Source organism: Caloenas nicobarica, chromosome 10 (assembly GCF_036013445.1).
Source record: "Caloenas nicobarica isolate bCalNic1 chromosome 10, bCalNic1.hap1, whole genome shotgun sequence".
Taxonomy (NCBI): domain Eukaryota; kingdom Metazoa; phylum Chordata; class Aves; order Columbiformes; family Columbidae; genus Caloenas; species Caloenas nicobarica.
In genome coordinates, this window is record NC_088254.1 from 22,471,421 (window position 1) to 22,493,166 (window position 21,746).

General features: G+C 51.6%; 1 protein-coding gene across 1 annotated transcript in view; it reads right to left on the bottom strand.

The window, feature by feature from the left end:
- The window catches only part of ITGA11 (integrin subunit alpha 11), a 49,914-nt gene extending 31,115 nt beyond the window's left edge, over window positions 1–18,799 (bottom strand). The window contains exons 1-2 of the mRNA XM_065641664.1: window positions 18,663–18,799; window positions 11,679–11,790 (exon numbers count right to left, since the gene is read on the bottom strand). Of these exons, the coding sequence (XP_065497736.1) occupies window positions 11,679–11,790; window positions 18,663–18,714 (164 nt within the window). The 5' untranslated portion in view covers window positions 18,715–18,799. The remainder of the gene's footprint in view (window positions 1–11,678; window positions 11,791–18,662) is intronic.
- Window positions 18,800–21,746: the final 2,947 nt, after the last annotated feature.

The following is a 21,746-nucleotide window of genomic DNA, read 5'->3' on the forward strand; positions in this document are numbered from 1 at the left end:
CCTTTTTTTTTGCTTTCAAAATCCTATCGGTGGATGCAACCGTCCGAGGCCGGATCACCAGATAAACAGGACATCTTTTGTTCTGCATCGCTCTACCCAGCAGCTGGCAAGGCAGCCGTCCCCAGCCCAGATGTTCCCTGTTAGACCAGAAATGTTCATTTTTAAAAAAATGCTGCTTCTACAAAGACACTAAACACTCATTCTTTTATTCCACCACTATAAAACAGAATTGCTCACCAAATTAAAACCTCCAAAATCCGAGCAGTGTTTAAGGATTCCGATGGAAATACTTCCTGTCTTACAGCTTCATTGCGGAGATTAATTAGGGGAAAATAATAGCCACCTGGAACTGTCCCCGACAGCATCCAGGAGCTCAGGGAAATCTGGTACCTTCTCCATGACCTGTACAAGCTGTTTGCTCGTGTCTCTCTGCCACAGTATTGGTGCCAGTTTGCTCATGGTCAGAGAGGGGAGGAAGGTGGAAGATGTAAAATGTATGAAAGGGTGTGGGCAGGGGGAGAGAAAAAGACCTTGAAGATAAAAGGAAATAAGGGCTGAGACACCTCAGAAGATGATGTTCTCATTTTTAAATTCTTCATTCCAACAGAAGAATTTAAGGTAGACAGGATTGAATACGAACTTCTCAGAGCAGCTCCACCTTGATGCCCTCCCCACCTTGATTACCCGCCAAGTGCAGGAAAATCTCAGCTGAGACTTTCCCATTAATTAATATTCACATATCACTGTTGTCACACTACCCATTAATAAATATTCCCCGCACGCCAGCAGTTATTAGGTGGAAGCATCTCTTTCAAATGCCAGACGACAACAAACCACCCGTTCCCCCAGTTCCCCAGCTCCACCTCAGGGCTGGAAGCTCCAAGAAAACCCAAATATTTACAGCCGCTGCCATGAATGCAAAGGGGTTGTGGAGCTCATGAAACCAGGATTTTTGTCTCCCATAGACAATGGCATTGTTTTCCCTTTTCAGTTAAATTTAAATGATTCATTAGCTGAAGCTGTCAGACACTCATGGAAACTTGGCAGCTCGGGAAAAAGGCTTTTCCAGCTGTTTGAAAGGTGTGGGTTGCGGGGATGCTGTGAGTGTTACCCGAAGTCAGCTATCAGGGACACTTCTCGACTCACCAGTTCACAGGCTGCTTGCAAAGCTTTTCCTTTATTTTGTGGTTTGTAAACCTGTACTCTAATTCTATTTTTTTTTCCTAAAAAAAGAAAAAAAAAAAATCCCATCTCAAATCACCTAAATCCAATTGGAGCATCCTGCCCCAGCAGGGACCATCCCCTGCTCCATCCCAGCTCTCCTCATCCCCACGGACCCTTGGGTCACCCCAAATCTCCGCCCTTGCACTCCCTGGATGTTTGCAAAATTCCCCCAGCCGCGGCCAGATGCTAAATGAGCAAAGTCCTCTGCAAAGAGCGAAGCAGCAGGCCCTTGCGTCACGGCTTGGCTAATAAATGAAGCTTTAAAAGAAAATAAGAACCAAACAAGCCCGCCCTCGCCTTCCTTTTCATGTGCTCCTTATGGGGAAAACTAAAGGAAAAAAAAAAATAAAAAAGGGAGATTAAATGTGAAAAGCACAGACTGCTCAGAGCAACATGTCTGAGGACATATTTTTAACTTTCATCCTGGAAAAAAAGAAAAGAAGAAAAAAAAAGGAAAACCAAGCTGTTGGTAGAAATACCCAAGGAGCCTCCGCTCTGCCTGTGCAGTGAGGGGTGGAAACTCAATTTCTGCTTTGCCAGCAAAGCCGCAGGCTGGTCCTGCTTCCCTGTGTCCCCGGGATGGGACGGCTGTGTCCAGCACCACAGGCTGGGCAAGTCTCACAGCAAGCTTCAAAATGATGAGTCAAGCTCCATTTGCCTTTTTTTCCCCCCCCACTATTTTAAATGGTTTTGTTGCACGTGCACACGAGCAGCGTGCACAGCGCTTCTAGCACAACAGGGCAACACAAAACCTGAAATGCTGCCACGCCTCAGTGTATAAAGCACTTTGAGTCACAGCTGCTCAGTACTGACTGAATTGTTGGTAGGTGGTTTTTTTTTTTCCTTAGTCAAAACATTATCTGGTGAACTTCCCTGTGTCACAGACATTAATTCCTGCCAGTTATCTCAGTCCTGAATCCAGTAAACTATGTTTGGCTGGAGCACATCTCCGGGGAAAATGTCCCTCCCTGATTTGAAGGCATCGAGCAATGGAGAAGCCAATATTCCCCTGGGAAATTCGTCACAGAGTTCAGTGCTTAAAAATTTGTGGCAGTTCGGATGTCCTTCCAGGTTTCCACACTGAGACAACGGGATGTCCCCAGCGTCCCCTCCCCAGGAGTGTCCCACTGCCACCAAACCACCTCCTGGCTCTGGTTCTGCTTCATTTCTTTAGTCTCTGTTTATCTTCATTTATGACCCTAAAGGTCTTTTGCAACCTAAATGATTCTATGATTATTCTCTATTGCATACATTTTTAATTTCTGCTTATTGCCACTAAAGTGCTGTTGGCTTTTTACCTGCACTGTCTCCTGCCAGGGCTGTATTATCTTTACCTGGAGGTAGCTCAGCCCCTTGCCCCATACACATGATGATCCCACATCCCAATCTAAGGGTCCCCCCGAGACCCCTCAGCCTTTTTGCATCCAGCAAATTCCTGGTTTTTTAAGGGAATAACCCCCCCTGGCAACAGCCACTCCGGGTGCACCGCAGAGAGGTTGCAAAGCTCATTTTGAGCCCTGAGATATTTTGATTAAATGGAAAGAAATCAGAAAAGGAAGGTATGTCTAGCTGGTGATCCGGGAATGTGGGGATTTGGGAGGAATGGAGAAGAAACTATGTTTTTTCACAGAATTTTTCAATCAATGGGACACTTAATCTCCTGCAAGGCAAATTCACTTGCAGTTAATTTATTCAAGATGGAACTGGATGAAGAAGTGATTAAGGAGGTTCAAGAAAGGGGGAGTTCAGCTGTGGAAAAGTTTAAACAGGATCGGGGCTCTTTGGAGGGAATGTGACAGAGGAATGGGCTTTGAAATGTTTTTCTCCACATTGGCAACGGTGGAAAAAAATGCTTAGTGGGAGCCCAAGGAGAAGCAGAAGAGGTGGAGGAGTCAAAGACGTGGAGGCACAGGAGGATGTGGGACCTGAAAACGAGCCCTTGGTCTGACAGCAGCTTTCTGTGCAGCCTCTAGCAAATAATTTTATCGTTTTCTGGTTATTTTTTGATCTTTAAATGCAAAGTTGCTCTGCCGAAGAGCACAGGCAATGCAGGATGGCTCTGCTGGTGGTGCTGACCCCACCACATTGCACGGGCAGCAATGGGCAGATGCTGTCCTGGCCAGTTCTGCTCACCACGAGCAGAGAAAGCCCACGTGCCGGTGACCAAGGGCCACCACAAAAACACGACTGGGACAAACAGCTGTGACCAGGTGTCCAGCGAGCTCCAACATGGTCTCACGGAGGGAGTTTGAGTTGATGATGATTGTATTATTAAACCCAGATCCAAGCCTTAGCACTGCCCAAAGCCCAGGGATGTGCAGCCAGGACATCAGAAGATGACAAACTGATTTTTTGGGTCTCTACAGAGTAGCCCCACAGGCCAGGGACAACCAGGGAGGGAACTTGGAACATCTGGGGGAGAAGTGAGAAGACATGCTGGGTCTGGGAACACCAACAAGCCTTCCTGACGTGCTCTGGGTTAACAGCATATTAAATAATATCAGTTGGGTACATTCAGCAGGCAGTTTTGACACAGCACAGTGCAGAAAGCCAGGAGTGATGCAAACGTTTGCTTTCCCACCTGGCAACAGCAAGATGTTCCATCAGTCTGGAGTGCTCAATGGGGGAGGAGGACGAAGATTATGGTTACAGCGGGGAAGTGTTTGCAGTGTCTGCATCAGGTTTGCATCACCCTTGGTGAGGGACAATGTCCCCAGGCCCTGCCACCCAGGAGAAGATGCTCCTCCTGGTCGTGGTTGTTCCATCCACATCCTTCTCTCCTGCGTGGAACATCATCTCATCCCGGTCCCTTCCCGAGCATCTCCAGCCCCAGCACCACTTCTGGGCTGGTGTCCCTTGCACGGCTTGGGGGGTCCCTGCTCCAGCCCCCACCTTTGGGCTGACTCATTTACCAACCAGCCATTCGGGCTTGTTATTTAGCGATGGTTGCAGGGGAATGTTACACACAGACTGTTTTGCCCACCTGGTAAATCACCCCTTGGCAGAAGCATTCCCCGTGGAGGTGTTAGAGCCTCCTGCTCACTCCCAAGTCTCCCTGTGCTCCCCAATTAACAGACAACCTATTAATGACAAAGCAGCCGCAGTGCTCCATCCCCATACTGGGGAGTTTTAGGGGACTTCTCTCCCAAGATGTACCATGTCCTTGCTCTGAGGTTTGGGTACCCTCTGCAGGCAACCAGGTCCAGACGCTGCCCAGCTCCTGCACATGAGCTTTGTCCCCATCCCCGTCCCACCTTGTCACCTCCTGCTCAGGGATTGCCTGCAGGAGTCCGTCCATCTGCCACCGTTGCACACAAGCACCCTTGGTTTTTGGTTTTTTTTAAGGCCAATCAATGTTTTCCCTGCTTTATAACAAACCCTCTCATTGCAAAACGAAACAAACACGGCTGTAATTCAACCAGCTGTCCGCGCACTGGGACCGGCCGGGAATGGATGCTCCTAATTACACAGCCCGTTCCCGCAGCGCGTCTGCAAACCCCTCCCGTGGCCAGGCAGGGCCAGTGGGCCACGTCCCCCCCACGCCGAGTGGCCACGTCACAGGAACAGCCCTGAGGGACCCAGCACCAGGACACGGGGACAAGCAGCGTCAGAGCCCTGCGCTGCCGCAGCCACGGCAGGGAGCAAAATTACCAGCTCTCTCCTTAAAATAGCAGATGACGGGTGTGTTGCAAAACATGTCCGAGGAACTCGCAGAATATTGTGGTCAGCAGTAATGATACTCTCTTATTTTTTTTCCTGGTGTAATTTTTTCCCTTTTACTCGGGGATATTGTAATGAAGAGGTGTTTACAGGCGGGGCCCGTCAGGGACTCCTGGCCCGGCTGCGGTTTCCAGTGCAGCGTTTGGAGCTGCTGGTCGATGCACGCGTCCGTCAGGACTCGTGCGATCTCTGGCTTTCTTCTGGAGGTTTCCAAAGCAAATGCTGATCTGGGGCTGCAGTTCTCACCAGCTGCTTCTTACGTTTCCCCCAGTCACCAGTTATCACCAGTTAACGGTGTCTGGGGGGGGTGTCCCACCCCATGCATTTCTGCGTTGCAGGCACTGTTGTCTCCAATATCACAGCTCCATCCTTCTGCCCTTCGGTGTGCTCAGACCAGAGCACCAAGCCCCCAGTCCTAAATAATGAAGATGAGATTGCAAAAGCCTTTTTATGGGTGAATAACATGGGATGAGAAGGAGCAAGACCCCCCTTCCTCCACAGACATTTTCATACATAAGGCTATAGATATTTTGCAGCGTGTGTAAAGTGATAGCACAGGCAGGACCCGGTGTCCATCCACCTCCAGCCTCCCCTGGTCCCACCGCAGGAGGGATCTTAGGGCTGCTCCTGGGTGCTAACACCATGGTGCACTGAGAATGCTTTAAAAAAACCTCCGAGGACACAATTTTCTGGGGCCTGGCTGCTGAAGCCCATGCTCAATGGAGCCTCCTCCAGCTCTTCCTAAAGATCCTGGTGCATCCTAGAGAGGGAAGCCCAGCACTCATGCGAAGCAAAGGTAGGTTAGGGAATGCTGCCCCTGCCACAGTGGTTTGGAAAGCCCCAAATCAACCCGCAGGGTTAGGCAGAGGAAAGTTTCAGTCGCGTAAGATGGGGAAGGTGAGATAGAGATGCTGGGATGCCCAGAAGCTGCGGGGCAGCTACTCTTTCCCTGCGAGAATTGTCATGTAGCCCAAATTCTCCATTTCTGCACATGCCTCCCATTGGTTCCCTTGCAGAAAATACAAATATCAAGTGCAGTTTTGCTATTTTTGCTGGACAGGGCGGCCAACATTTTCTTTCCTCTTCCTCACAGACTGAGAAAGCATATCTGGGTTTGTCTGCAAGGGGAGGTTCTCCTGCGAGCCTCAGTTGTGCAAGCCCTACAGCGAGCAACACCACAGCACATGTATTTTTATGATTAGACCAAACACTTCCTAAAAAAATAAACATAAACAGAAATGAAAGGGGCTAACCTTGCAGCTGATGCAAACTGACACTGGGATGTGTGATAATCACAGTTTTATGGCAAGGAAGATCCATCCCAGGGATGTCAGATGTCCTGTGTCCTCCAAGGTGCCCTGGGAAGGCTCCAGGCAAGGACAGACCAACCTGCAGAGCAGCCCCAGAGAGCCCAGCGATGTTCACAATAGAACCGATTGATTTTCTGGAAAAACAGGCCATAGCGTGCCAAAAAAGGGACAAACCCTAAACACGGGAGATGGGGTGGGCTGTGACAGCATCCCTCACCATGCGGCCCCGGCGCGGTGGGAGGGAGAGCCGGGAGCAGACGCGATCCCCGCGCTGGAGGAATGCTTTGCAGTTATGTACCCTTTCACCAAAATAATCCGAGCGCTCGGGCACGGGCCAAACCACAGGAGAATTACAGCCAAGAAAGCCTCTCGCAGTAGTAGGGAAATAGCAAACCCTTTAACCGTTTTTCCAGATCAGCACAATTATAGCTTTAAATCCACCGAGCAGATATTTTTTTCCCTCTCTTCTCCCTCTTTTTTTTTTTTTTTTTTTTTCCCTTTGGCCACGCTCAGACTGGAAACGTCATGTCTGTGCCCGGAGCAGCTGCGGGGATGGGGCTCAGGGTTCTCCCCCTCCAGGCACCCCTGGAAGTGGGGGGACAGCCCTGGTGTGCTTGCAAAGTGCGAAACCATGCACTGGGGGGGTTCCAGGGGACCAAACCCTGCTCCGAGGCTTCCCGGCACCCCTGTGCTGCAAAGCGGGGCTGGGACGGCACGAGACATGAGCTCAGGAGGGAGAGAGCAGCTAGAGAGCACCCAGCACCCCAAATCCTACACCCGCTCCCCAGCCGTGCCACCTCACCAGCCGCATCAACAAAACCCTGGCCTCAGCCAGCTCGGGAACGCTGTATTTATTATTTTTACAGCTCCTGAAGGCTAATGGATGTTTATTTCCAGGGTTTTCTTTCCACAGCCAGTTCTTCTCAAGGTTCATTTTTTAGACAGCTGGGAACTTTCAATCCGCAGACACGAGCTGGCGCGGGGCAGGAGTCCCCGCGTGGAGCATCACGGCCGCTGCCGTCCGCCCCGTGGAGCCACAACCCACCCTCCGGGTCCCTCTCCTGCTGCTGTCCTGGGCTGGCTGGGTGGCAATGGGAAGCCAAGGGCAGGGGTTGGTGTGTCCTCCAAGGGAACGGGTCCTGTTGTCCTTCCTTAGGGAGTGACACAGCTCCTGCTCGTGGGGTGATGAGGAGCAATCAAGACAAGCACTTGTGAAAGGGAAGATGAAAAATGGACGGAATGTCTTTTCCTCTTTTTTTTTTTTTTTAAAAAAACCCCTGATTTTGGACCTCTAAGAATGTTTCCTCCCCAAACTCAAGGTGATTAAAATTCCTATTTGCTGCAAACATCCATGTGCAGCACAAGGAGAGCACACATGGGGATGGGAGCTTCCGCATTTGAAGGACATACATCCCATGTGCATTTCACAGAATTTGTGAAAACTCTTTGTATATTTGAACACACCTATTTTGCCCAAATAAATCCATCCACAGCACCAAACCTGCCTGGATTCACATGATTCATACCTTAGATACCCTCAAAACAGCATGAGCCAAAGCATGACTTGGGACAGAGGAGCAGCTCCAGGCCAACTCAGCACTCCAGGTCAACACCACGATTATCTCTACCCTTACGACAACTCTGTTTCCTTCTACCAAAAATTCTGCCAGGCCACTTTACCTGAGCAAATAATTCCCCCAGGTTTCACCCGAGATGCCCATCCCCGGGTACCAGGGATGCTCAGACCCCGTAACACCGGGTACCGCTTGCCCTGCCTGCACCGGCAGCTGCCGCACGAAGCTTCGTTGCACATTAAGATGAATTTCAGTAGCCTGTTGTCATTTTTTCCATTCACATACTTGGAGAAAGCACTTGGGTTGCATCTCCAGCTTAATGAAAAAAGGAGAGAAAGCGTTGAGAGAGAGGTCTGAAAGCCACTCGGGAAGACAGTGAGCAGAGAAAGCCACCCCACAAACCATGAGCTTCTCGAGCACTATATATTCAAGTGGGTTTTTTTCCCCTGGAGTTTAATAATCTGAATTCTTTCCTCCCAGGTTTTCCACTATCGGGGTTACAGTTACAGCCCCCATATGAAAATGATCTAGCTCCCTCCCTGAAAGGTTAGAAAAAGGGAAATTGTTACAACTAAAAATATACCTAGAGAATATTAGATATAAGTTTGTATACACTCAAATATGCCTCTACACACACACAAGCATATATATATATATATATAAATATACACAAAAGCTGCTTTGAAACCCTTCTAAAACCATCCGCACTAGCCAAAAGCAGCATTAAAAGACTCAGACTGAAGGATAGGTGCCAAAGTCCTCAAATTCCACATTTGGTATTTGGCAGCCGGGTGTCCACACGTTGTTATAACCATCACTCCTATACGAGATAACCGTTTAGTTTCTCTGAGTTCTTCTGCATTTCAGTGGATTTTATTGAACTCCTCGGGGCCGGTATTCAAGGATGCTGGTCTGGCCTCTGCCTTACCAGCAACTGGGTTTTCATCGCAGCATCTCTATTTCTCCTGCCAGCTCCTGGGGTCGGCTAAGACTCACCACAATTATTATTCCGCTCTCTCTGTACGTTCTTGGTTTATACTATAGATGTTTTGTCTGTTCAGTCATTTATCCTTTAACCAGAGTGAGTCATGGTGGGCTCATTTTTTAACTGCGTACACATATTTAATAGACATTTTATACTACATAATTGCATCTTCAAATACATGCTGTACTTATGTATATACGTTCATTCTGTGCGGGGAACATCCGTTTTTTTGTGCAGAGGAGAAAACTACAGCTGTGTCCTGCCTGATGTCAGCAGGACAGATGTCACAAGGGGCAAAAATGAGCCGGAGCTGGTCTTTGCTGGGAAATAAGGAAAAATATCCTCCCTTTGCAGGCGTCCAGGGAAGGCAGCCCTTGACCACCCCATTGGTGATGGTGGCAGCTCAAAGGCATGAGAAAAAAAGCCTGAAAGCCCCCAGATGGCACAGGAATTGCAGTCCCTGGGTGCAGCTGGGATTACACCTATAACAGCATCTATAGCTACAACTGGGCTGAAAATATTTAAAAATAAAATCTTAAAAAAAAAAAAGTTTTCTACCAGTCTCTGCAGGGCCTCTCCTTCAGGGAGCTCACTTTGGGCAGAAATCTCTGCAGAGCAGTAAAACCAGGTGCTGGACACCCAGTGGCTTTATCTCCTGAGGGGAGGGAATTTCATGGGATCCCCCATAAATAAATGCCTTGGGCAGCACCTCTGCGAGACAGGTCGAGGGATGGGACAGGCTCCACGTCCTGCGCCTCCTGCCCTGGGGTGGGTGAGGAGGGTCCATCCTTGGGGACAATGCTCAGCTGGGGTCCCAGGTCCCACCACCTGCACCCATAATGTCACTTTATCATTTGAGGAGCGTGGTGGCGCATGAACACCTTGAAACAAGGTGCCTGAGTGACATTCACACGTGGACACGCTGTTCTCCTCCAAGGGGGGATTTTTGGCATATTTAGGAAGAAATGAGATACAGAAAAGGGATGTTCTCTAGAAACATCAGATCAGCCATCCTGGAGGACATGGTCTCCATCCCACCATCTCGCAGATGTGCCTGGGAGCAGGTGAGGGATGGAGACACCAGGCTGGGCTGGAATTCCCTTAGAAATTAAGTGCATGGTGTTGCCCGCGTGTGCTCCAGCATCACATGGAGGGAGAAGAGGATGGAAGACTTCACACCAAGCAGAGCAACATCATCCACCAACACCAGCTGTCCCTACTCTGGTCTCAAGCAGGGGACATTGCAGGAATTTTCTTTATTTACTGGAACTACTCGACAGCCGTGTTTGTGCCGCACACCAGTGGCTTTGACCATGAGCAGTTGCGCTGTCAGGTTCCTCAAAATTCTTTACCACCCAAAAAAAGCAATTCTTTGGATAAATATCCACATTCTCAAGTGAAGGAAGGGTGGAGGGCTGTGTCCTGTGCCAGATGTTTCTGGTTTGTTAAATTTAAGCTGGCTGTTTGGGAAGCAGTCCCTTAAGCTCAGGTTCACGAACAAGGATGAAAAAGACCCCAAGAGACCACCTAGTCCCCAATACAGCCCCAGGTAGGGGGCTGTAGGAGAAAGCTCCGACTGCTGCCCGCAAACCTGCTCATGGACCACAGGGGTGTCCTCCTGTAAGGATGTGCTGGTACCTGCTACAGTCACACTTCTGGGGAGACTCAGCCCAGAGGAAAGCTGAACCTTATCCCACCATTCAAAGCTTTAACTCGAGTTTCCACTGGACAGCAGAAGGAAACTGGGACCTCAAGAGTGGAAACATCATCACGGATTTAATTGCAAACATCTCTCCAAGATGCAGCTGGGAGCGCTGGAGCCTGGATGGGTCCCACAGCCCTGATGCAACACGATGTCCAAGGTTAAAGCCGAACCTCCTGCTCCTCCTTTCAGTGAAATATCAGCCGGGCTTGATGGCACAGGACAGGTTCCAGCCCTGCACCCCCCACCAGCACCAGCAAAGGTCAGGCAAAGTCAGCACAAGCCTGTTCCCCCAGCCCTGGCACTGCCCCATGTCCTGAGAACCTCATGTCCGTCTGTCCAACCCCTCCAGGGATGGTGACTCCAGCACTGCCCTGGGCAGCCTGTTCCAATGCCCGACAGCCCTTTCAAGGAGGAAATTATTCCCAAGATCCAATCCAAACCTCCCCTGGGTCATCCACCCATGGGGCAGATCCTTCAGCTCTGCAGTAATTGAGTTGCAGGGCATTTAATGATCCTTTGAGTTTTCCTCATCACTGCAGCATCCAGATGTGCTGCTGGGGAGCACCGAGGTTCTCTGCCAACATCTGTGCAGGATCCCCCAGCAGGGATCAGCCCTGGTGAGGAACAAAACCTGCCGCGAAACTCAAAACGCAAGCAAAGCCCATCCGAGTCTCATCTTGCACTCCTGATGGACGCAGGCCAGTCTGAGCACTTCTGCAGACCACAGCTTTTTGTTGGAAACTATATAAAATAGGATGGCCTCAACCCAAAACCCTGATGGGTTTCCAGCAAGTGTCTGAGGCTGAGAAGCACCAGGGAACCATGAACCTGTCTGGACCAAAACCCCAAACACAGCACCTGTCACCAAGAGGCAGCCAGAGCATATTACTCTCCGCATGCACACCCCTAGTGAATACAAAATATACCGTCACCGCCCACATAAAACTCCTCTTTTTGAAAGGAAGAAGGTTTCCACACTCTACTTTGCCCAGGCTGGCTTGGCATGAGCATCACCACAATCAAACCTCAGTTTCCCTTGGAGCCGCAGCTCTGCCTCCCCCCAAACCAGTGGTTGGAAGGAGCAGGAGGAGAAGTTCAGTATTTTGGGTAGGGTGCTTTAGATCCCCTCCTCTTCAGAGCCTGGTGCAGAGCTCACTTACCATTTTTTTCCCCCAATGTCATGTTGCTGCACCGTGTAGCCAAAATACGCTTCCTTAGAGCCAGCTATGATTTTGGGCCTCTTGGTGTCAATGTTGAAGGTGTCACTGAACCCTGGGGAGAAAGAAAGAAAGGATCCCGTCAGCCAGGGTGCTGAGGTGGGAAAACAAAATGCTTTTTTACACGATCAGAGATGAAATAAGTCACCCCAGGAGGCTGCACAGTCTCCACCCATGGAGATATTTAAACCCCAGCTGGACACAGCACTGGACAACCTGTTCCAGGTGACCCTGCTTGAGCAGGACTTGGACTAGGTGAGCTCCTGAGGCACCTCCAACCTCAACCATTCTGAGAGCGCTGCTGCCCCAGGTTGTCTAATATGGCCCAGGAAGGTCCTACATAAAAGAGGGGTGGTTTTACCCCATGACAGCAGCTCTGTGGCACAGCATTCCCAGAGCCAGCAAGGATGGAGGATGGAGAGGAGGATGGAGAGGAGCTCAGCCCCACCTCACCTGCAGCCACCTAATACTCTGAGGTCCAGCACCAAGCTTCCAAGAAGCAGCCAGCCCCAGGGCTGCAGATTTAAGTGGGTTCATTTAGAATTAAGAGGACACAGCTGCTCAAACCCTGGAGGGCAGGTCCCTTCCCCAGCCCACCTGCAAAGGGTCTTCACCCCAGTTGCACCAACGTGCCCCTTGGGGCCACCGCTGCTATCAAAACAAAGTGTGTTTCTGGTTTATGAGAAAGGCAAAAGGATTTTTCCTCTAGGCTGCTATAAAACTGAACCAGCTGAAGGCAGAGCTGGCAGGATGGGCAGGGGGAGGGCGGAGGAGAGCATCCTGCTCCTCTGTGACATCTTCTCAAGTCCCTTGTGATGGCTGATGCTGCTCTGCAACACTTTGCTCCTCCAGCTGTGGAACAGCAGCTGCTTGTGGTGGGGATGGCCACCACCATGTCCCCATGCACCGCGGCAGGGACCATGGGCTGGGGGTCCATAGGAAATTTGTGATGGGATGGGTCTGGAGCCCATCACTTGTCCCATCTGTCCCCACGGGCCACCTCCTGCTGTCCCCGAGGGTTCTGCAGTACCAAAGAGCCAAAGCTGGGATTCACTTTTCCCGTGCGAGCAAAAGCTAGTGCCTCTGGGGGTTTGTGAGGGAGAGGTGGCTCTGGAGGGGGATGGCCCTGAGGATGGATGCTCAGACCCACACAGGGCATTTTTGGGGCTCAGTCCTCTCCCCAAGGCCACTCTGGGGACATCCCCGCTGGACAGCAGGAGCAGGATCCCTGGCTGTGCCATCCCACTCCAGGGACCCTGGTGCTCATAGGTCAACCTGCAAGAGCAATTTACTTGCCAGGGAGCAAATTTTGGGGCTTTGGTCTGGCAGCTCTGCCAGGAGCTGGACCCTGTGCAGATGGGGGGTCAGGTGAGTGTCCCCAGGACCGGGCCATTCTGGGGCTGCTGGAGATGCCCCTTCACACCCCCATGGGTGTAGGAAATGCCCCGGATTGTGCCCACAGCCCCTCTGGGTGCATTTGATGGGGAAATGAGCTCTGGGGAAAGACCATGTCCAGGTGGCAGGGAAGAGCATGATCTGTGCCAAGGAGCTTGGGCACTGTGTTGCCTCTTTTACTGCAAAATGTTGCAGCCACCCATGTCCCACAGCCAGCAGGTATTAGCCCTAAATATCCCGGTCTCTATCCGGACACACTTAAACTTTGGCTCAGGCCAACATCGCCTTCAAACTCTCCATGGGTGCAAAAGCTGCACAGCTTCTGTGGGGACGTGTATTCAATTTACAATATTATTTTCCCCACAGGTTCTTTTTAAGCGTAGAGGGGCATGGCCCAGGTCCCAGCAAGGCAGACAGTGCTGCAGGGGCGATACACGATAGCCAGCATGTCCCAGCTCTTCATTTGCCTTCAGGCAGAAAGTAGCTGCAGTTGCAAATAAAAAATCCTGGCATCCCTCATAAGGACGGTTTTAAAAGCAGCAGAAGGCTCACGTTTGGTATTTATAGGAGTATAAAGAGCTTGTCGACAGGAGAGGCTGGGAATGCCGCTTTCCAGGCAGAAAAATTCAGGATGGAAAGGGTTTTTATAGGTAGGAATGTTAGGGATAAACCTGATTTTTTGCAGTCATAGGAACAAATCTGTCACGTTGGCTCCGTAAGCAGAGAACAGCGGAGTCTCGCCAAGGAGAGCTGAGGTAAAGAGCTTTAAAATCCTACAAAAAGAAATTCTAGAAAGCAGGGGAGAGGGAAAAAAAAAAAAAAAAGGAGACGGGGGGATGAGAGCCAGCATATTTTGTGGTAGATTGACCTTATTTAACATTACAAAACAAATCAAAACCTCCTTCGAGTTAACCAGTACCCAGTGGAGAAGTGGAGGCCAGGACCGGCCATGGAGAGCATGGGCGGTTGTGGGGAGCCGGGAGCACCTCGGGGTGTCACATTGCTGCCACCAGTGAGATGCGGTGACAGCTGGACCTGGCTGGAGGAGGAGGCTCTTTTTGGGGAGGGAATCTTGTATTTCAAGCAAGGTTCAACTCCAGGTAATGCAGAAGCATCTTCATCACCTGGGTGCAGAACAAGTGTCAAAGAGGATGTGATGGGTTTTCTTCTGATTTTTTTTTTTTTTTTTTTGCATTCAGCAGAGTTTCTCTGATTTTGCACTGCAGAGCCCCAGGCAGAGGTTTTTGGGGAGCAGAAACAATGGGGTAAGTTGGGGACCCCCATCCCATGGACACCATTGTGCAGCTGTAGCCTCCTGCAAAAGGCAGCCGGGCTGGTCACGGAAAGCAACGTAAACCTCCAAATAAATAACAGGAATGCTTCATTAAGTGCAAAGGTCTCTGAATTTTGGGAGGAGGAAGGAGAAATGCTGCAAGGGGCTCATGCTGCTCCCCGTGCCGGAGCATCCTGCTGGTGGCAGGTAACAGGGACCGGGGGGGAAAATGGGGCCGGAAAAGCAAAATAATCTGGAAGCAAGTTTCCAGGCAATGGATGGCAGAGGGGAGGAATTTCAGAAAGCCGACAGATGTGGGTGCATTCGAGGCAGTGAGGAAAAAAAAAATAATCGGAGAATATTTAAACTGGCTTAAACTAATGGGAGCTTTTTGAGAGGTTGTCAAGGAGATTTAGCAACCCGAAGAACGGAGGCTCATTTTCTTGTCAGGAGTGACATCACGGTCATAAATAAGTGACCAAAAGCCACATGTTTTGCTTGCGATGCAGCCAAGGCAGGAAGCCTCAAATACCTCCTTTCCGAACTGGAGCTTCTGCCGAGTCCAAGCTTTTGATTCTTGTCAGATCAAATAGTGAAAAGAAAAAAGACCAAAACATATTTGGGAAACAATACTGGGAATAAAAGCCACCTTTTCTGCCAAAACGAATAAAAATAAGTCCTCCCTGTAAGGGAGACCTCTGGGAGGGGGGATGCTCAGAGGGTCCCAGCAGCATCCTCCTGCCCACACCTCTGCCTGCATCCTCTGGGATGGGATTGCAGTGGGTTCATCGACGGCAAAGGGACTCCAGGATGGTGCCATACGCATCCCGGTGGCACTTGCTGTGACACCTCAAGGCTTCTGCTGGAAGAGGTTTAGGACTTCAGCTCCCTGCTTTCGCGATTTAAGGAGCTGTGAGCTGGGCAGTGGAGCTGTCGGAAGAATTTCCTCTTTTTTGTCTTTTACTGTGGGGAAAACCCAGCCTGTTTCACTGGCCTCTAGCACTTTCACAGCTCAGGAGAGAGTTTCTGGAGAGAGGCTGAGCCGACATGGTGGGGAAAAGCATCCTGAAGGCTGAGTCCAGCCCATGGGAACCTGCATTTGGGTCCACACAGGCTCTTCTACCAAATTCCCCAGAGCAAAGGCAGTTTGCCTGCTCCTGGGATGCTGCGGGTCCCCAGGGATGGCACGGGAGGAGACACAGGATTTGGGGGCACTACAGGTGACAAGGGAAGAGCACGTGCCACACCAGGCTCTTGCTTCCTTGCAGGGATGAGGAGGAGCCCGGGAGCACGTGGCGGGGGGGAGCTCCCGTCTGCCAAAAACCTGGAGTGTGCCGGGGTCAAGCAGCTTGGGCTGGCACTTGGAAACTTGCTCTTCTCATGTCTGTGTCCTCTCTCATCACCCAAACCCATACGGGAGAGGTGATGTCTGCAATGGGACAGCAGGTCCGTGGACCCTGGCATGGCCACTGAGGAGGTGCATCCTCAGCATCCCTCCCATGACCCCATCCCCACCACCACGGGAGCTTTGGTGGCATCGGGTGCTCCTCTGCAACCCATCTGCCACGAACATTACTTTTTCTTTTCTTAAGATTGAAGTATTTGGCTCAACTAGAAAACATTTAAGCTTGATACAGGGTATTTTGGCAAAAAAGAGCAGGCCACATGAGGGACCAGGGTGGGCTACGTGTCACAGAATCACAGGATGGTTTGTGTTGTAGGGCCCTCCCCAGCTCCCCCAGTGCCCCCCCTGCCGTGAGCAGGGACATCTGCACCAGCTCAGGTTGCTCAGAGCCCCGTCCAGCCTGGCCTGGGATGTCTCCAGGGATGGTTCAGCCACCACCTCTCTGGCCAACCTGGGCCAGGCTCTCGCCACCCTACTGATGAAGAATTTCTTCTTTATATCTAATCTAAACCTCCCCTCTTTCACTTTAAAGCCATTACCCTTGTGTCCTTGTGCTTCCCTCTAGCTTTAATTCCCATCAAGCACTTTTTGCCAGATGAGATGCTGGAAGCACCAAATTCCTCTCCAGGTCACCATCTCAAAGCCGGCATTTGTCATCAGCTGTTAGGAAACAAGCCGGGGTTTGGTGGCTGCCGCAGCGGTGGATGGAGAGCCAGGGAATACTGAGGATGAACAGAGGATCAGTCATCACCGGCTCGTGTCTTCTAACATTCCTGGTTACCCACAAAATCTCTGACAAACAGTCCCAGGGCTTTAGCTACACAGATACCTTGTGCTCCCATCATTCCAGCTTTCTAGCCCCCCAAAAGCTGGAGAGGAACCATTTGATGGCCACGTTTTGCAGCCCTAAGGAACGTGTTTATTATTCATTTGCAGCATATTTATTAGCCGTAAAGCAAACAGCATCAGGAATAAATAGCAGCAGGTCTGCCCCTTTCCCAGGGAGATGCCAGAAAAGTGATTGTTGGGGGGGCCATAGGGAGGTTGTCTTCTCAGAACCCCATGCACCTCGGGAGCGGGTGTTTATCGGACCTTCCCTGGCCAAACTTTGGCCAGAGGATGGACAAGTGGTAGATAAGGATGTGGGATGCCTTAGTTCCGCTGTTGGGACTGTGCAAGCACCCAAAATTAAGTACCCACCACCAAAGCCTGGGCTGGAAAGTCCCTTGGGAACCCACCTGGACAGTCCCAAACATGCTCCATGGGGCGAGCACAAAGGTTTTGCCATTTGGTGACCCTTTAGAGAGGGAAGGAACCAACTACCTTCTCTGGAAAACCAAGCCAGCGAAGGAAAAGAGACGCACGGGCTGACACAAGGGAAGTTATCACATCTCAGCGAAGGGACCATTCCCAAGGATGCGCAACCCAGCCCGGCACCCTCAGCTCAGCCCAGGAACCCGGGGGTCCTGCACATCACCCCAAAATTACTTCTGATTTGGATAGTAAAACACCGGTGTGAGTCCTCTGCAAAATACATCGACCAGTGGTCACAACACACCCCATTGGAGACCCCCACAGGGTGTTGGAAGCGTTAACCCCTCTCGCTGGCACACGGCTCACGTTTGCTGCAGTGGAACTGCCATCGCTGGCTGCTCCAGGAGCATCAGAAACCCCCATGGGCAGGAACCCCCGTGGGTAATGAGGAGCTCCCGTGGGCAGGAACCCCCATGGACAGAAACTCTCGCGTGGGCGATTTCCGTTCAGCCCGAGGTGGAGTCCCAGCTCGGCCACATCTCGCAGCCACGCTCGGCAATCACCACCCCATACCCCCGAGCAGCATCTCTTTGAGTGGGGTGTCACCCCACGGCCCCGTGGCCCACGTCGGCGGGGGGGTGCGCTCCACGCAGGCAGCCCCGCCGCCATGCGAGGGAACACACATGGTCCCCATTAAGCAAAGAAAGGCAGCTCGGCTGCGGCTTGCTTTAAAGGATCAAGCAGCAGTGCAATTAGAAAAGGGAAAAAAAATATAAAAGAAGTTAAAAAAAAAAACCACCCTAGCGTGCTTTTCCAACAGGATGTTTAGGAATGTGTGCAGTGGCAGAAGCGCTGCAGGCCGGGGGGAGGCGGGAGCCGGTGGCAGAACTCTCGGTAGCGGGGAAAAGCTCTTTTTTCCCCCCGCTTTGCAGCACTGAAAAGCCCCAGCCTGGCTGCTCTGAGCCTGGGCTGAGCGCGGGAGGATGCCAGACGGAATTGCAGCAGAAAACCCGCTGCCGGGGAGGATCTTTCTGCAAGAAGCGAGCCCGAATGTGCCCCAGCAAGAAGCACAACCCCCGGCCAGCCCCAGCCCCCGGCCGGGCTCGTCCCGCACCCCCGAGCCAAACTTGGGGAAGCTGAAACCAAACGCTCGCCTAAAGCCTCTCTTAACTTATCTAACCCCAGGCAATTGTCTTTTGCACAGCCCCCTCATGTGCAACGGGACAAACCACCTGTGGGTCACAAAAGTTTAGCTCTAGGTAAAAGGTTCTGGTTTTCATTTTTGGGGGGGCTTTTTTTCCCCCCTCTATCTGATGCTTTATAAAAACGCTGGCTAACCCCACCGCAAATGCAGCCCAGACGAGAAAGGGACCGGAGGACATCCTGCTGCCCCCCCGCTCATTCCCGGGAGCCCTTCCAACCCCCTTCACCCACCCAGCACCACCCGCCTCCCTCCCTCCCGCTCCCGGGAAGACTTTTCCAACAGCCTTAATAACCGCGGAGCTTTCTCCAGCACCTTTGGCAAATAAGAAAAGTTATTCCCAGTTATTCCCCTTGCCGGGGTGAGCGGGGTGGGCGCAGGGGGGCCGCGGGCACTCACCGGGCAGGAGGCAGAGGGAGCAGGCGAGGAGCATCCCGCTGGGGAGGTCCATGGGCGCTCCCCGGCCCGAGCATCCGCGGAGCCGGCCGGCCGGACTGGTGGCCTCGCTGCAGAGCCCTTTCCTTATCCCCAGCCTTTCCCGGCTCCCTGACAGAAGGAGAGCATTGGGAGGGAGTGGGAGGGACGAGCGGAATTTGTAGGAGGTACAGCAGGAGAGGACGGGAGAGGGGACAGCCCTTGTGCGGCCACGGCACCCTTTAGGGATCGGCTGCCCACCAGGGATGTGCCGGCTGGGGACTTCAACCCCACGGCAGCACCCTGGGCTTCTCCCTGTGACACCCCGCTGGGGCCCCCAGGGACCCCTCGCCCCGATGGGGGTTTGGTGATGGGAGGTGTGTGGAGTCACTGATGGTGGTGGAGTGCCACCTCTGCTGGGTGCCACCTCCAGCCACCTCTGCTCGGTGTTGCCTTCATTCAGGTGCCACCTCTGCTTGGATGCCATCTCCAGTCACTTCTGCTCAGTGCCAGTTCCATTCAGGTGCCACTTCTGCTTAGATGCCACCTCCAGCCACCCCTGCTGGGTGCCACCTTCCTACAAATGCCACCTCTGCTGGATGCCACCTCTATTCAGATGTCACCTCTACTTGGTGCTACCACTTCTACTCAGGTGCCACCTCTGCTTGGGCAGATGCCACCCAAGCTCAGGTGTTACATCTGCTCAGATGCCACCTCCAGCTGGGTACCACCTCTGCCCAGGTGCCACCTCTGCACAGATGCCACCCCCAGGGTGGACGAGATCAGTGCCAGTGCCCATGGCACCCAGGATGTTGCTGCAATGCTGCAGGGCACCACACAGCGCTGGGTCACCCAGTTCAACCATTTACTTTCCCCAGCACCCACCCAGGTGTGAGCACGTCGCCACTGGCACCAGCACCTGGCAGAACCTGGCTGGGGAGCAAAGAGTGAAGGAGCAGGAGGAAAACTGCGGATGAATGTTTTCTCCCCTCTCCCAGGGTTGTCCTCGGGCACAATGAGAGGATCCTGCTGCACAAAGCTCTTGGGCCAGTGTCCCCAACACGCCCTCAACAGCCACCACTGTCATTTAGGGCCCCCCCCACCTCTGGGCTGGACTAAGCAGCCCAAAGCATCTAATGCACAGCAGCATCCGCAGGGTGGGATTTTCTTCCTCCATCCTCTTCCTCCCTGGGCTGGGACACTCTTCGGAGCAGGTGCCCAGGAGACAGCTCCTGCAGGAGCTCCGACCACGGCGAGGCTTTGGGGCTGGGACACATCCCTGAGCATCCCCGGAGCAGATCACACAGCCCAGCTGGGGAGGTAGGACCAGGCACCACCTCACTTCCACTTTTCCAAGCAGTAAACTATAAATCCAAGTCTTTGGTTTGTTTTCAGACAGTAGATGTGACCCTGAAGTCCTTCCCAACCCCTCCTCCAGCCCAAGCCCTCTTTGTCAACAGGAGCATCTCCACATGCGGTTGCTACCTGCTTCCCTCCAAGCAGAAGAGAAAGAGAGGGTCCCAGATGGGTTTTTGTCCCTCTTCCCACCCAGCCAGGAGTTAAAAATCTTTTGAGATGGGCCCAGTTGTCATTCTCTCTGTCTACTGAGTGTCTGTCAGACGGTTTGGGGTCTGCGCGAGGGAGATAAGCTCCGCTCGAGACACCCTTTGATGAAATGGCTTGTCTGGGAAATCCAGTTTATTTTTCTTCTCCTCTCTTCCCACCTGCCCACCTTGGGATCTGCAGGCAGGAGAGGACACATGTCTGGAATGGAGATCAAAGCAGCAGTAGGATCCAGAATGGCTCAGAGATGCGGATGCGCTTTAGCTTGTTTGTACAATGCTGCTTGACAGATATTTTCAATTCTTAACTACATTTCCCAGCTGTTTTCCCCCCTATATAATTCTGGAAGAAAAAAAAAACGGAATTTCAGGGGACAACAACAGCTGAAGGGAGCAAAATGCATTTCCGGCTTGGTGAAAGTTAAAAAGTTTTTAGGGAATAAAAGGAAATATTAAAGAGCTTGGGCAGGAAGTGCAGATGAGATTTAAAACCCAGAAAAAGCGGAGAGAGGGACCCCTGCAAGGGGGATGCTCTGAGCAGAAGCTGCAGCTCCTGCTCTCAGCCTGGGGCTGCAGATGGGGCACGGGAGGGGAAATCCCTTGCTGGGAACTCCGCTCTCCCATGCACTTGGAAGCCAAACCAGATTTTCATGAAGAAAAAAAAAATATATACAAAAGGCCTATATAATAATGATATTTGCATCTTGGTTCAGTTTTCAGAGAGGTTTATTGGAAGCAGAGTGCTGCAACCGGCCGGCTCGAAGGGTTATAGAGGAAAGATGGGAAAAATAAAAGCAGAGGAAGGGTCCTGGGCCTTGTGTTATCTCTCCCTCTGCAAACAGAGCAAGTGTGGTCTCAAGCACAGAATTGCAAAAGTTAAAAACTCCATGTAAAACCATGTGGCGGCAGCTGCCTCCTGCCTCCAGCTGCCCAACCTCAAAAATGGGGGAAATTTGGATTTACAGGGTTCTGCTTTTCCGCTCCTGCCAAAGGACCAGCCATGAGCAAAAGGAGAAACCCCAGGAATTTCTTTGGGTTCATATGCGAGGTCCATCAAAGCCCTTCTGCTCTGCCTCCCTTTGCTGGGTGTCTGCAGCTTGCAGATCCCTGGGGATTTATCGTTAGTCTAAACTGGACTCAATCAGGATGGGAGTGGGATTTTATTAGGCCAATCTTTTGCAAAAAGGGTTTAAACTCCACAGTCACTCACGTGGCCGTGTCGTTTTGCAGTCCCCTCCTCTGCTGAATTATCGGTGCTCGCCCTTGAATATCTTAAGGCAACCGAGTGAGACATGCCAAGAGTTCAAAGGAGAAGAGCTGTGCTGTGATAATATTGATGTAATACTTCCAAAATGTAAACAGCTGTCAGTGGAAGTGACGGATGGGAAAAAAAAAAAACCAACAAAAACAAAACCACAACACACCAAGGATATAATAGTATTTCAAGCCCTTGCAAAAAAGTTGTTACAGGGGCATCCCATGACATCCAGCAGAAATCTCAGCAGCA